Consider the following 16,810-nt stretch of genomic DNA (forward strand, 5'->3'; position numbering starts at 1 on the left):
AGCAGAAAATTTCAATCTCAGCAGTTCATCTGGCCGGCAACAAAAATGCGGCGGCGGATACTCTGAGCAGGCAGAGCACAGTCTCTCACGAGTGGGAGTTGGCTCAGGAAGTCCTTCAGGAGATCTTCGCCCTTTGGCCCCGCAAGTGGATCTCTTCGTCACCAGTGTCAACCGGAAGTGCGAGAGATTCTGCTCAAGGTAATTTCCTCTAAGAGGAGCCTTAGGACACGCGTTTGTGGTGGATTGGTCTTTCCCACTGCTTTACACGTTTCCTCCAGTCCCCGTCATTCCTCAAGTGTTGTAGAGGTTACGGGTGTTCGGTTCCCACATGATCCTCATTGCTCTGGATTGGGCCAGGAGAGCGTGGTACCCGCACTTTCTGTAAATGTCCATCTGCCCTCCACGCCGTCTTCCCCATCGAGAGGATCTGCTCTTGTGCGAGGCAGGGTGGCGGTGGGGGGAGTCGGGTTCTCCATCCAGAGGTCAAGACTCTCAACCTTCATACCTGGTATCTGAAAGGTTGAGGTATACGGATTGGGACCTCCCGGATGACGTGATGGAGGTGTTGCTTTCGGCTAGGCGGCCTGCAACAAATTCCCTGTACTTTTGCCGTTGGCGAAAGTTCTGCGACTGGTGCAGGGATCACAATGTTGATCCTTTTCAGTGCTCGATTCCTATGGTTTTGTCTTTCTTGCTTTCTTTGGCTCACAGGGGCCTTCAAGTGGGTACCATTAAAGGTTACATGGCGGCGCTGTCTATCTTTAAGCGCTCGTTCTTACTTTAAGATTCCTTTGATTTCTCAGTTTCTTAAAGGACTGACTAATGTATTCCCACCGTCCCCTTTCCAGGTGCCGGTTTGGGATTTGAATTTGGTTTTGAGATTTCTCATGGGTGCTCCGTTTGAACCTTTGCACTCTTGTCCTCTGAGATTACTGGCCTTCAGGACTGTGTTCTTGGTTGCGGTTACTTCCGCTCACAGAGTGAGTGAATTGCAGGCAATTTCAGCTAAACCACCCTTTACTGTGTTTCACAAGGACAGGGTTGTACTGCGAGTACGTCCTTCTTTTCTATCTAAAGTAGTCTCTGAATATCATTTGAGTCAAAAGGTGGTTCTTCCATCTTTCTACCCTCCTCCTCATCCTGGTAAGGAAGAGGAGCGTCTCCATCGGTTAGATCCTAGGAGAGCTCTTAGCTTTTACATTTCGAGGATGTCCAGGGTCAGAGTGGACAATAACTCTTTGTAGGATATGCTGGACACCGATTGGGCCAGACTGTTACCAAACAGGCCTTGTCCAGGTGGATTATCCTTACCATTACGGAGTGTTACCGGTTGGCGGGTAAAGACCCTCCTGAAGGGTTGAGAGCTCATTCCACTAGGGACGTGGCTACTTCCACCGCCCTCCAGCGGGGTGTTCCTATTAGGAATATTTGTGATGCCGCTACTTGGGCTTCAATCCATACATTTGTTAAACTTTATTCCCTGGATACCATCTATGGTCAGGATATGGCCTTTGGGAAGGCGGTTCTTTATTCCGCACTCTAATAGGGTATTCTAAATTCTTTTCCCTCCTCCATTTACTGGTACTGCTTTAGGAGTCTGTCAAAGATGTGGAATGCGTTGGAGGAACATCCAGTCGGAAGAACGTTACCAGTTGGTAAGTAACTTGTACTTTTTAACCATCTGCACTTAATTAAAAAAAAAAATAATTACTCCTTGTTTGGAGATTCTGTCACTGTTTCTGCAGTTGTGTTGTGAGAAATTAGAATTTTCAGAATTTTTCACACACTGTCCAGAGTTCATTGTTGTCTTTCTTTTTTCAATCTGATTTTGGCCGTCCAACTCTGTTGTGATTGTAGGGCTACCCTCGAGTTGTTCTTCCACTCAACATATTTGTATCCACTAACTACATTTTATTTTTATTTTCTTGCTTTGCTTTTTCATTTACACTTTACATTTTGCTTAAAATGTGATCGCCGATCTTCGAAGTATGGATAGTAAGTAATTTTAATGCTACGATAAGTAAATATCTGAGCGCACATGTAAAATGTCACAGTAAATTAGAATTGTTGAATATTCTAGAATCTAACTATTTGAGAACTAAATCTAACAAGGAAGTATATACCTTCATAGCTACTTACCTAATTAGGGTACCTGCCACCTCAATGGCAGAAAAGCTTCAGATGCTGTAGCTAACTATGGATTCTATTCACACAACAGAGAAAGCATGATGAACATATATAGAGCAAATTGGCTACCAGTTGATTTAGGTCATGGGTCCTCAAACTACTGGTTGCCAGTTGTTTAGGACTAAAACTCCCATGGATCTTCACCATTGACTATGCGGACTGGGACTGATGGGATTGTGCTTGGACATAGGGAGAGCCAATATCTGCAGACCCCTGATTTAAATGTTTCAGGGATCATACTGAAACATCTTGCCTGAACTGTTGAACCCACAGATGACATCCAAGTTGTGCTTTCTTAATGGTTGTAGGTTACAGAGATCAAAAGATTACTTGATGTACAGAAGGTAAAAGCAGCCATGTGTTATCAGGAATCAACAAGTAAGCTGGTGAAGTATGAGCTAGTGCATAGCATGCTGCATATCTCACTTCAGCATGAGATGCAAACTATAATTTTGTGTTTATTATTATATCACCCATTATGCTTTAAATTCTCTTAGTTTATGAAAAACGGGCTCAGTCATTACTGTGCAGGGCTTAGCCTGAGGTCATCTAATATGTTAATAGTTTCACCTAAATTGGAAACTAGTCATGCTGTGGTAGATCCTTCATTTGTCTGGCCCATTGGTTGTGAATCTCTAGTCCTCTCTCTGATCATGCACATTTGAAAGGGAGCTGCAGTTTGATTTCACATGCCAAGTGTGAGTGCTTGATCTCTGACTCTGCTCTGATGTGTTTTGATGTCTGGTATGACCCATGCTGGGCTTGGCCCCTCTGACATATGCCACGCTGGGAGTTCACTCTGTGCATGAAGCCACGGACCCCATCAAAGGTCAAGCGATTTGTATCCCCACTATGGAGTCCTTGCTGGTTACCTCCTCGAGGGCTTGCATCACTGAGCAGGTGACTCATTATGACCCCCACAGTTCTCCAGTGTCTCTTTACTGGTGGGGTATTAGTGAGGCCACAGTGACTTAAACATAGCATAAACCCTCTCTCATGCAGCTCCAGCTCCCCACATACTAGAGGCTTACTTTTCAGATAATAGCTTTGAGGACAACCCGAGCTGTCCCCAAGATCATATGGCTATGTACTGTAAGTGAGGATCCCTTTAGCCAAAACAATTGGCTGAACTACTCAAGCAATGTAAACGTTAGTTACACATGCATAGTTAATCCAGCTAATCAAGAATATATTTTTACCTGGAAGCCTGCATCTACAATGCAACTTTGTTATCAGTTTTTTAACATCCAGTACAATATGCAATCTGCATATATGTTTGCATTTTATAGGAAGGTTTGTGTACCATTACTGCTTTGTCAAATGGTGCTATTTCAACATAAGTATTGGTTTGTAAGTGTGTATTGACTACAGTATTAAGGATTTTTCATGTCTTTCAGTGTCACGTGGGAGCCAATGGGAGATGGTAAAAAAATCCTGTCCCTGGCTGATAATCACATGCTGATTTGGGATTTACAAGAAAGCTCTACAAATGCTGTGGTAAGAAGAGTGCTGCATTTACAATTCCACTATATCCATCACAATCTCCTGTATTGATTTCTCTTGGAATAAACATGTGCTTATATAAAACAAAGCATACTTATTTTATTTTAATTTTATTTTAACATTTGGGTAAGACCCACAGGTATCACAGCGTTTGTACATGGTAAAAGCATGAAAAGCATTAACAGGTAATAGAGTCAAAAGGCAGCGTAGATGGGTCATAATTTGGGTGTTAGTCATACTTATTGGATAACCAGGGTTACAACAGTTTCTTGAATGATGAGTAGGAGGGCTCATTTCTTAAGTGAGGGGGAAGGGAATTCCACATGGTGGGAGTTGTAGTGCTGAAACTCACCCTCCCTGCTCTGGCAAGTTTGTAGCAGAGGACCACTAAGGTAAGCTGGCTGGAGGAACGGAGTAAGCGACTTTGATGTTTCTTTGTGATGCAATGGTTAAGGTAGGTGGGGGGGCTTCATTGTAGATGCAGCGGTTTGCTAGTGGCAGTTTTAAAATCAATCTGTGCTTTTATTGGTAGCTAATGAACTTCTCGGCGGCTGGCAGAGATATGGTCTGATTTGCGGATGCCCAATGCCGCACACAGCTTTGTTTTGAAGCAGCTGTAATTTGGTTGGGCATGGACGTACCTTGGAGGAGGGCATTGCAGTAGTCTTGTTTGCTCAGGATAATGGCTCTCATGAGAGTGAGGCAATTGTTAGAACTCTGCTTAGTGAAATGTGTTTTGCGGTGTGAGATGTGGCGGATGCCAGAGCATTGACGTGTCGGTCGTGTCATGGTTAGTTCTGCGTCCAGATAGACCTCTAGGGTTTTGGCATGTTTGAGGACGGGAATGGTGGAGCCCTCAATGATGAAGGCAACATAGGAAGGGTCAAGGGATTTTAGACATGCAGCTGAGCCAACAATTAGTAGTTCCGTCTTCTCATCGTTAAGGGAGAATTTGCGGGTCGCCATCCAGGACTGGATGGTGCAGAAGATTTTGTTGATGGTATTGAAGTCACTGGCATAGTTTCCTGAGAGGAGGATGAGGATTTACGTGTCATCCGCAAAGTTGGTATCAAATAGGGGTTTGGTATAGGTGTTGTAAACGGTAGGGGACAGACAGGAGCCTTGCGGGATGCCTAGAGTGACAGGGATGGGGTCAGCGGAGTGGTTATCAATGAAGACTCTAGACGTACGATAATTTAGGAAGGATTTGATTCAACGGACTGCTTCAGGTGAGAAGTGGAAGGTCTCGCAGAGGTTTTTGCAGAGTATGTCGTGGTCCACAAGGTCAAAAGCTGCCATCTCTCGGCTGGGAGGTCTAGGAAAAGTAAGATGGCAGCATTACCAGTGTCTCTAATACTGTCAAGTTGAATTTTGAGATCGATCAGGGCCGTTTCAGTGCTATGTTTTGGTTGAAAGCCAGATTGTCTGACATGGAGGAGTGAGTGCTGTTGAAGGAATTGTTGGCATTGCATGTAGGTAATGCGGTCTAATATTTTGAGCAGGAAGGGCACTGTAGTGATAGGTCTATAATTGGTAGGTATAGTCTGGTCCAGTGAGTTTTTCTTTTTTCATTAATACTTATACCTATCTAGATTGATGTGAAGAAATTAAGGAAGATTAAGCTAGTAGTGAATGGGTGGTTTTGAAACTCTAATGAACTTCGTCATTATTTTGACATCCCTCTTGAGAGGCAAGACGTTGGGAAATTGTAGGCAAGGATGTTTTAATGTACTAACAATTTGACTTTTGTTTCATCTCCTAGTAAATGTTAATAAAATAGGTTTATCAAAAAAGCGCTTAGCAAATTGTCCTCACAGCCCAGTAGAATACTGCATGATAAGTGTTCATTTTCTACGGTTATGTTTTTTAAACAAATATATTAATTTGCCATCTGATTTAATATTTTACGTCTCCAGTGCTTCCACCAAAGTGTTTAACATGGGTGACAAAAAAAGAGTTGTGATGAGCGGGCTTGAAGGAAAACCAGCATGCAATGAACATCTAGTTATTTTCTTTATTTATATAGAAAATGTCTGTATGTTTATTTTACTAGTCAGTGGCTTAATCACAAGTTCTCCTTGACTTGCCAAGATTCATAGTCTCTTATAGGCTTGGCATCAACCTCTATTTTACAATCTTTCAGAGGTTTGACCCAAAACTATATTTGCAAAGTCTTTCCACGACTTTGCATCAACCTTTATCTTCAGTCTTTCAGAGGCTTGGCCTCAACCTCTACCAACTGCAATGTTCCCCTTACATTACTTAACATTTTTCAACGACACTCTCAGATCTATTGGTTTCCTTCTGCTCCAGATCACAAGTCAAAGATGTGTACTCCCACCTCTGGGATTGTTTCTGCACCATAAACTGTTCTTCGAGGCCCTTCCCAGCCTCGTGACGACTTTTGGTATAAGGCATAATGTACAGAGCTAGTCTCTCTCACCCTTATACTTCCACATGTATGATGAACAACCCTTAAAGGTATTCTCACACCTCTTGTCGATCTCAGATAGAACACAAGATTATTGACATGCCTAATGGCAGCCCCTAGATTGTCTGAAGTTCAACTGTATATATGTTCAACTTGCCTTCTCAAGCTCTTGGCTTTCACGGATTCATTAAGCCATTTATCAAATGCTTTAGTCAGCCCTTGGCTTTGTCGGGATCAAGGTGCGGTTTCTCAATGGCTGTTCCACATGTCTCAGCTTGTTCAACTGCCGTCTGCCATTTATCAGCCCATTCGAACTGACATTATTATGTGAGACCGCTCCCATCAATATCTTGTGCGGTTGCAGGACTTGCCTGCAAGTCTCCCAGCCATTGCTGCCTTCTCCCGAGATTTGTTTCATGCTGCCTCCCAAGGATTCCCCTGACTGAATCGATATTCATCTCCCAAAGTTTTCCTTCATACTCCCGTACCAAGATTCATATTGATACAGGAGTTCCATCCATTGTCTCCTGACCTTGATGGTTCAGATGTGATGGACCACAGTCTCTTGTGGCAGCAGTCGGCAGCGCCCAGGACATGTGCCAGGTCACATAAAGAGCAAGGGTATAAAAGGAGTATCTGCTGTTTTTGTTTTTCAAATCTCTTATCCACCTTCAACACAAGGTTTGCTTTTGGTTTTCACTCAGCCTGCGGACTAGAGCTGTCCTTCTGTGGCCTTGTGTATTAAAGGTAAGTGCCTGGGCATTTGTCCTCCGAAGAAATTGTCATTTTGTGTGATTGGTCACATTATACAAGGAAATAGTTAAAACAATCTCTAAAGTAAGAAAAAGCAAAACCCCATGAGTCAGGAAATCGACCGTATCAGGGGGGAGGGGAGTGGGAAGAACTGGGGATGTTCTAGGACATGCTGTGTATTTTCATGTTGCGAGGGTACGTCCCTCAATATTCTTTTTCTTGTTCCTGAAATATTCTATGTTCCCATAAATACCTAATGAAAAGAAATTGAAAAAAAAGGGGGGCCAAAATCAACCGCGAGCAAGAAAGATTATCAATACAGAACAAAAGAATTCAGGCTGCAGAAACAGGTATAGAACGAGTGGTCCAGAACATAGGCTTATTAGAGAAAATACTGTATATAATAAGTTATTAAGAAACATTCAAAAACAGGTAAATACTTAAAATTATAGTAACAGTATAAGGCTCTAAAAGAGACCCAGGCACACGGAAAATGAATAGCAATTTATACTAGTGGCCAATGCATGCACCAATTAAAAGACTTTAAACTGTGCAAGCAGTTAATAAAAATCAACAAGGCACTTTTTCAATTTCAATTCAATACATTTTCTCGGTCGATAGTGAAGATTACCCAGGCTTACAGGGCAGGGAGTCTTGATACTATTAAAGACACAACAGCATGCATTATGCTTACTCTTCAGCAGTCTTTCAAATCTCCCAAAACATTTCCTTTTTTTTTAAAACACAACAGTAACTTAACAAACCCTTCCACCTAAGGGGCTACAAATCTCCGTAAATCCACTTAGTTAAGTAGTTTTGTTCACACCCATGATCAAACAACCCTGACCTAGCTTCCCTCATATATCATGTCCTGTTTGGGTCCCTTCCTCTTTCTTTTGATGATCCTAAGGCAACAATGCACTGTCATCGTACTCATAGTCCCAAGACATCCACGGTATAATCCATGATTCCGCACCACGTGGAAACTGTGAGGGATCAGAAATGAGAGGTGGACACAAGTCGTCATGTTTTCAACAGCAGGCATCTTTATTAAATAAAAAGGGTTGGATGAAGGTCTTTCTGTCCCTATCCTAAAGAGTTTCCCTGCCTAGAAAACTAAAACTAAACATCATTCTGTGTCTCGTCATCAAAACATATAAACTGTCCTTGTGTCCAAAACATACTACTCTCACCCTCAATCTAAAAGTGAATGCTAAAAGTACAAGGAAATGTATCTAGCTTATATTTGGCAAAAAGTGTTCACAACTAAGGCAAGTAGACAAATCCAACAGAAACAGTCTTTTCCAAGGAAGAGTCCTTGGATCCACAGGGTGATTTCCCTGTCTCTGGATTGTTTAAGACTGATAGTGTCTCTTTCAAATAACCATTCCTAAAGGATAGCAAGAGTGTCTCTTCCAAACAGTACCTTAAGGATAATCGCAAAAGTGTCTTTCACATAACAGTTCCTTAAAAATGGTAAGGGTATCGCTTTCAAACAATAGCTCCTTAAGTATGGCAAAGTGTCTCTTTCAAATGATAGCTTCTTTGCTTTTTTTTTTTAAACATTTGTTTATTTGAGTTTCAGCATATACAAAAAATGCAACATGGTGTACATATCAGTGTCAGTACAGTTTCGAAAAGGAACATCAAGGTACAGCGGACTGCAGAACAACCCCCTCCCTCTAAGGAGTCCCCCCAACCTGTCTGTACTGCCCCCCCCCTCAACTCCCCTTTGTAACTTTCTCTGAAGATGTTCTGCCAGCTCATTCCTTACTCTCAAGGGGGTTTTAAGTCTACAGAGAACCGTAACTCACCCAGCAGCTGGCCCCATTCCACGATCACCCCTTCTTCCACCTAAGTATCCCTGTCTTAAAATATATCGAACTCCGCCATCCCCCACCTGCGGACGTCCAATGTAACACTGATGGACCCTGGGGTCCATTCCAGGCAATGGACACCTGTCTTTTTGCTAGTACCAGCATAAGCCAGGCCATTCTATTTTTCACTTTCTGTTGCTTCCCCCTCGGAGTAATCCCCACAAACACACCTTTCGGACAGCACTCGAGACTAGAGCCAAGCAGTTTGTCAATCTTTGCAATCACTGCCCTTCAATAGCTTGCCACAACCGGGCATCCCCAGAGCATGTGCCATACCCCAGCTTGTCCCTTCGTGCAACAGGGGTAGTCCCTACTCGGATCACTGTCCATTTCATGCAGCTTGACGGCGGTCACATACGTTCTGTGCAAAGTATTAAATTGGATAAGTTGGAACCTAGCGTTCCGCAAAACCTTACGGACCTGTTTCCAGACTTTTGTCCATTCTCCCTCCGAAATCATGCCTCCCAGATCCCTGTCCCATTTAGTTTGAACCGACCGCTCCTTTGTGGGGAGTGTGCTCCGCAGTGCCTGGTAGATAACAGAAACCCTGACCCGTCCACCCTCTTGTGTAAAGAGCACCTGCATCAGTGGGCTCGTCTGGGTTCCTCTGGGATCTCCCTCCATGTGGCAGCCAGTCATCTGGGCATTTTACCATTTGTTAGGAATTGCCCCTTTGGCACGCCATAGCGGATACCCTATTCCTCAAACGACATCAGGCTCCCACCTTCAAATAGGTCCCCCATTGTCTTGCACCCCTATCTCTCATACCAAATATCCTTACCCTTCTCAACGCCAAGCGAAGTCCCGGATCCGCACTGTAGAGACCAGACCGTAATTTCCTCAAAAACTTCCTCACCACTTGGAATACATTGGTGTTCCCTTTTCCTCCCATCATGCCCCACAACAGCTCCATCCCCTGCCGATGAGCTGGAAGAGCTCCCAACAACCCCGCCAGCAACTCCCCCCCACCCCCCTTGTGTCTTTCCACACCAGTATCGCTTGCAGTTGTGCTGCCACAAAATGGAGCTCATAATCTGGCAGGTTGAAGCTCCCCTCTGACCGCAGACGTCGCAAAGTCGCCAGCGAGACCCTCCATATCCCATAGCAGCTCTCCAACCCTCTCAATCCAAAGTTTTAAAACATATGTTCTTGATGCCATATGGTATATTAGAGAAATCGTAGAGAAGCCTTGAGAGTATAACTATTTTGCAGAGTGCCACCCTTCCAATCAATGATATTGGCAACTTTTTCCATAATTGGTTGAGTCCCCTGTCTGTGACAATGCTCTGCTGGTATTATATACAAATGTCTCCTACATGCTGTGGAAAATATTAATTTCCAAGTATGTAAATGCTTCCCCCTCCCATCTTATCCCCCCAATGCGCGAGGGCAGTCAAATCGGGGCCACGCATTGCCCCAAGCAGGAACAGCAAAGATTTATCTTTGTTGATGCGAAATTCCGACAACACGCGAAAATTACCCAGAATCTCTAACAACATTGGCATGTTCTCTTGCAGGGACTCAGTGGGTAGTCGCCATAGCCTTACCAGCGGATGTCGCTGTATCCCCCACTGCTGCGCCATTAATGGTGAATGATCCGAAATAATACACACCAAATATTCCACATCATCAAAAGAATTAGTCTTACGCCCCCACGAACATGTAGTCTAGCTGAGAATAGCATCCATGGATCCCGGACAAATAGGAATTTCCTCTCTCCAGTCCGTGTGACCCTCTGCACAATTCCACCCATTCTAGGCCCTCCACTACCTCCCTCAAGGATTTTGCTTCCTGTTGCTTAGGGTGACTGACTTTCCCCGCCTTATCAAAGTGCGGGTCCAAGAGACAATTAAAATTCCCCCCACGCCCCGATAAACAGACCTTTCATGTGTCCCCCTGCCAGGCTCAATATTAATGGAAAGTATTCTTTATCATCCACATCTGGTGCGTATGAATTGATCCCTTCAATTGCACCCACAAGCATCACGTCCTCCCCACCTCGTCCGGGAAACCTTGTCCACCCGAACTGGGACCCCCGCTGCAACCCAAATCAAGACTTCATTAGCCTATGATGAGTATGATGTCCCCACCATGACCCCCCAGCCCCCACCGTCTGCTAAGTGAATCTAAATCTTTCCATACCATGTGTGTCTCCTGGAGCACAGCCTGTTGGATCCCGTACCTGCTCAGGAACCCACTCACCTGCTGGCATTTCAACCGTTACCTAACCCGCGGACATTCCAGGTCCCAATCTTCAACCGGTTGCTCCCCATAGTGGAATTCCCCAGCATTTTCCCCACCCCCCAGTATGTACCCATGCTGCTCCAGAATTTACACCACGATCCAAAACTTCCATTCAAACATATGATCTAACAAATTGAACCCTGTGTCCCAACTGTTTTCTGCAACCTCCCCCCAACCATAACTAAGGACCAGAGCCAAACTGTTCTCGTGGCCCTGAAACCTACACACCCAATTTACCAATCCCCCCGCCCTACCCTACCCCAGTGTCCCTCCACCTGCCACACCCAGCACCCACTACCCATCCGCACCCACAACTCCCCCACCTCATTATCCTTCCCACATCCCTTCCTCCTACCACAACGGCCCATTCTCTCACCCACCAACCCCAACCCTCGTCCCGCCCCGTCCCCAAATGGTTGACCCCCTGGACATACCATCCGTCACACTCTCTCCTCCTGCTAACAGAAAACCATTGGTCTGGGAGCTCACCCCATCCGGCTCCCTCTCCGCCACGCTAGACTATTGCATCACTGTCAGCACCCCCCTCAGCATGCCTGAGGAGAATCTATCACTTCTTAACCCACAATCCCATATTTACCGTCGACAGGGACATCCGCCCCAGTTCTATCTCCTAGTATATGCTCAACCTGCCTCGAACTGGTCTCTATCCTCATAATGTGTGTGTGCTCCACCCTCCTCCCGCCGCTGTCCCAGGTATCGTGTTGGTGACTCTAGCCAGGCCCAAAATACCTGCAGGGATATAAAGAGCCAGGATTTGCCCTTCGCTATAATTTTCATCTTGGCTGGGTAAAACATCATGTATTTAATATTCATCTCCCGGAGGTGACGTTGCACAGCATCAAAAGTTGTCAGTTGTCGCTGCACCTGCAAGGTGAAGTCTGGAAAGATCTGTATCTTTGCACTGCCCACCTCGTAGCAGCTGGCTCTGCGGGACTCCTCCAGGAGACCATCTTTGTCCCTAAAGTTGAGAATCTTCGCCACTGTCACTCTCGGGGTGATTGAGGGGGCTAGTGATGGTGCCCTACCAGGCACCCTGTGTGCGCTTTCCACAGTGAGAGTCCTTTCACTTGTAACTTCTCCAGGATCATACGCTATATAAACAACTCCATGCTGGGCCCTTCCTCTCTCTCTGGGATCCCTACCAGGCACCCTGTGTGCGTGTTGTCGCACTGCACTGCTGCTGCTACTCTGTGCCTTTGTCACTCAACACCGAGACCTAAATCAATCCAAATACGTCCTGACATGTTCCAACCACATTTCAACTAGCCTGATGCCAAACCAGAGCATTTCTAACCCACAAAGGACCCCAAAAACACAAGCATGCAAAAGTTGTGCTCCTCTACTTGAAGAGCAGCAAAAGAAAGATGAAGGGACCCAGGCAGGACATGGTATATCAGGGAAGCTGGGTCAGGATTGGTTGATCATGGAAGTGGACAAAAGTAGTTAACTCAATGGACTCGTGGGAATGTGTAGTCCCTTATTTTGAAGGTTTTGTTAAATTACTGTTGAGTTCTAAACAAAAAAAAGGAAATGTTTTTAGAGATTTTAAAGTATTAAAAAAGATGAGAATACTGCTAGCCTTGTAAGAGGATTCAATTCAGCACTACAGCTAAGTTAACGCCTAGTCTAGAATACTGAATGAAAACCCTTATTAATATATCTTTATGTCCAGTTCATGCGTTCTGGATGACTACCCCTATATAACACCCCTCTCTTGGAATCCCCCTGACCCCACTGAGCCAAGAAGTAGTTCTGTTTTGCAAGTTTAAAAGGTTTATTTGATAATTTAAAATATATATATATATATCCCACTTTATAATAAATTAATAATTGAATATCACACTTAATCTGATATGATAAAGATTAACAACGGAGAATCTGGCACTAGCACACTTCTTATAATCACTAATGAGTTGACATGAAATGGATAAGGTAGCACACTGGTAAATAGGAACAAAAGTATAATGTGGTAGAGGATGCTTTATGTAAGCTCAGGTGGATGCAATATTCAATGAATGCAGTACAGAAAATACTCAATATGATTTCAACCAAACAATGTGATCACTTTTCTCTGGCAATCCCCTCCCCCCCTTGATGCAAGGCAAGGAAATGGAAGGAAAACACACAGTTCTCAGAAATGCAATCAATGTAAATCAGTTCACCCCAGCAAGCTTACACTACAGAAAACAGATAGGAGTTTTGAAAACACAGGCAAAATGCTTTGATATGTGCTAGCAATGGATGAGAAATATGCTGGAAATGCTTTTAATTCCCTTTCAGAGGTTCAGGGTGAGTGGTATCTAGTTAATATTAGTCCAGGCTCACACTAGCAATGATGCAGGGATAGTTAGCAGGTTAAACGAATTTCTGGCAAATGGAAGGCAAAACTGCTGTCTTTTTACACGTGAAGAAATTTGCAAATCGCGGCAAAATTCGCGGATGCGCCGAGCGCTATTACAGAGGAACCACAAGGACTATCTCTATCGTTTTGGGGTCCTAGGAAAGCCTAGGATCTCAGCTTCCAAATGAAAGTTACTGCAAGTCTCTAGCACAAACGGTCGCGGAGATATGAGCGATTAAATAAAGGTCGTTTTTCAGATTTGAAATTTTAAAGTTCAAAAAGACAAGTGCAGCTTGCAACTAGGAAATGACAAGTGACAGCTTTACAAATGACAGGTGACAGTTAGGAGGCAGTTCTACTTAGATTAAATAGATTGAATTATATTATTTTAACTAGGAGATTGGTTCTGCACAGTTTTCTAGGTACTCACACTATATTCTTGAGTGAAATGGGCCACGCCACGGATCTGGTCAGGTTTTAAACTCGCCTCTGGTCTCTGCACTTCACAGTGATCTGGGTCAGCTCTCTCTGGTTCTCTGGTCTGGGTCTCTAGTTCTGGATAGATTGAAGTCTCTAGTTTGGCTCTCTGGAGGTTTATGAATTTGAAGTCTGGATCTCTGGATGTTGTATGGTCCGGCAGAGCGCGTTGCAGCAAATGGAATTGAAGGTCCCTATCTGTCCTGTCTGTCTGCTTTTATGTGTTTAGAATGTGGGTGTGTTCTAGCATCACTGACCCTACCTCTCTCTCAGCTTCTAATTGGTCAAACTTCCATTTATCATTTGATTGGGGAATTAACTGTGAGTCAGAGGGATGTCATTTTATGGCTTGCAGATAGGACACTCCTCTGTCAGATTGCACACATTCTATATTTGATAATAAAAGACATATTTCACAGTTACACAGTTGCTTGAAATTACATATACATGGTGTGGCTGAATTTAGCCATGTCTCTGTCCAAATCTGCTGTTTCTAAGAGCTTGCATTCAGAAATGGCAGATAATTGACTTTTTAACTGATTTTTCAATTTCTGACATTGACCCAACTTTACATACATGTGTGCAGGGAGTATGGACATTAACTGATGAAGTTTCAGATTTTTAACATGCATACATTTAGAGTAATATCCACTTTTCCGCTAAAACCCCCCTGAACACGCCACCGGGTCGAAAAACCTCTTAAAATGTGGGCAGAAAAATCACAAGAATTATGGTATCATTTATAAAATTTTCACATGTCCGCTCTATGAATGATCCATCTTTTTAAAGTTATGTTCTGGCTCCAAAGGGGTGTGGTTTCCTCTCAGCACAAGGTAGAAATACTGGTTTTTCCAGTTCTGCCAAGCCAGCTTGCTCTCACAGGCAGTGCTCCTCCCAGCTTCTGCCAAGAGGAAGCTACATTTTACGACTGCTGTAATAAAACCTTTGCCTGAGTCAGGAGAGGCTCATTGTTCAAGGGGAAGCCATTTATGATCCTCTCAATAAACCCTCTGCCTGGGTGAAGGGAGTTGCATTGTTCACTCTCCTGCAGAGCACAGGTAATTCAATTATCAGATAGATGGCATATCCTTAGTTTGAGCAGCAAAAGGGCAGCTAGGCCTGGGAACACAGCTGTGACTCAAGTTTCACTCCTGATGGGGGTAGTTGCCAGGCAAATTGGAATCTCTTTAAGCTGTCATTTCTGTTCCCCAGTTTCTGCATTCAAATAAAACTAAACATTTTCACATATGCAGCTAGAAGGCTGATTCTAAGTTTAAAACTATGACATTTAAACAATTGCAACCTATGTGACACTCAAAAGTAGGTCACTCAGTCAATTTAAACATTTAGATTTTTTTTAGTGTCTTTCAGTCCAAATTTACTTAAACTGCTGAAATCCACAGCGCAGCCAGTCTTGTTATAAACCTTCAAGTCACTTCAGAATATCACTTTACATTGTATCCACCTCTCAGTAAGTCTTTCTTTAGCCTGCTTTGGGTTCATTCAGTTTTACACAAAAAAGTAAAATCTGGTGTGGTTTTAAAATGCCAGCTTTTGGATAGTGGTGAGTACTGGTACTGCACCCATTTTTGGGATTTAACAAATGAATTCCCCACAATTCTAAGTTGCATTTGGCAATCAGCATTGCCATTCCCAATGCTTTCAGACTACTGTGCGGGTAGTCCAATGGTGGTTTTAGGCAGTTTCCTTCTGTGCCCATAACATCGGCAAAAATGAGTGGCAGCCTATTCTTCATGCATTTCCCTGTGCATTTTCTGGGAAGCTCTGGCCATCATGATGTTTTCCATGTCAGTACTGCACAGTTTTGAGGTATGGCTCGGATGCATGGGTAAATACATCCCACAAGCCCCCCTCTTGCGATGGCCATTCTATTTCACGAATGGGACTCGCAAGACCTGGGATGTTTCCTCATCTTCTTCCAATAGATGGCACAGTTCAGCATCTTTTCCTCCATCCGGTACTGATCGATCGGTTCTCCTCGCCGGTCCTGATGGGAAGATTGGGCGGTACCCCGGGCCCATTGGATCTTCGTTCCTGGTCTCCGGATCGCCCTCCTTGGCCCGTCTCCAGGTTTTCTTTCTCCTAGGACGACAAAGGAAGAGCGGCAATACCTACTCATAGACGTTTTTCCACCACTGTTGAGATAGTGGGGCAGCATATGCATTTCATCATGACGAAACATTACATTCTTATTTTGATAAAAAAAACAGTATAACTAAGAGACAGTTTCATGCAAATCACAATATTTAGAGACTAGATGTGGTATGTTTTATGATTGGAACTGAATTAGTCTGAGACAGTACCCGCTAGGATTCCAGAGGATTCCTCCAGTTGTTGCAGAGTGTGCCTGGGATGGCAACATTTCAACTGGTTTATGTGGACCCACTTGTCTTCCCCCTCTGCCGAACCGCCTTTGGGGATGTGGATCTTGTAGGCCACAGGGGAGATCTTGTCGATGATCTCAAATGGTCCCTTCCATGTAGGCAAAAATTTGCGCTGCTTGGCCTGGTTCCTTTGGAAGTTGTATAGATAGACCCGGTCCCCCACCTGATATTCCTTCCTGGAAGTTTTCAGGTCATAGTGGGTCTTCATGCTATCAGCTGATCTTTCTAGATTCCGCTGAGCATAAGCAAAAGCATGTTGGAGGTGTTTCCTTAAATTCTCCACATACTCATGAGTAGTGGAGGCATTTATCAGTGTCTGCTCTTGGGTCCTGTAGAGCAAATGCTGAGGAAGCACCATCTTGAGCCCAGTCATCAACTCAAATGGTGACATTTTGGTTGCAGATGAAGGGGTAGATCTGATAGCCATTAGGACCAGAGGTAATCGGATATCCCAACTTGGCCCAGAATCTGCCACAAACTTCTTTAATATGCTCACAATTGTCCGGTTATATCTCTCTACTGCCCCAGAAGAAGCTGGTCTATAAGCAATATGCAGCTTTCTCTTGACCCC

The 16,810-nt window shown here is 44.1% G+C and overlaps 1 protein-coding gene across 2 annotated transcripts in view; it reads left to right on the forward strand.

Annotated features, from left to right (window-relative positions):
- EIPR1 (EARP complex and GARP complex interacting protein 1) overlaps positions 1-16,810 on the forward strand; it is an 823,988-nt gene that overhangs the window by 341,619 nt on the left and 465,559 nt on the right. For both annotated transcript variants that reach the window (XM_069606032.1, XM_069606033.1), the window contains exon 5: positions 3,585-3,684. In XM_069606032.1, the coding sequence (XP_069462133.1) occupies positions 3,585-3,684 (100 nt within the window). The remainder of the gene's footprint in view (positions 1-3,584; positions 3,685-16,810) is intronic.

The sequence above is a fragment of the Ambystoma mexicanum genome, chromosome 4p (genome assembly GCF_040938575.1).
Source record: "Ambystoma mexicanum isolate Mex_15411 chromosome 4p, UKY_AmexF1_1, whole genome shotgun sequence".
NCBI classification, from domain to species: Eukaryota; Metazoa; Chordata; class Amphibia; order Caudata; family Ambystomatidae; genus Ambystoma; species Ambystoma mexicanum.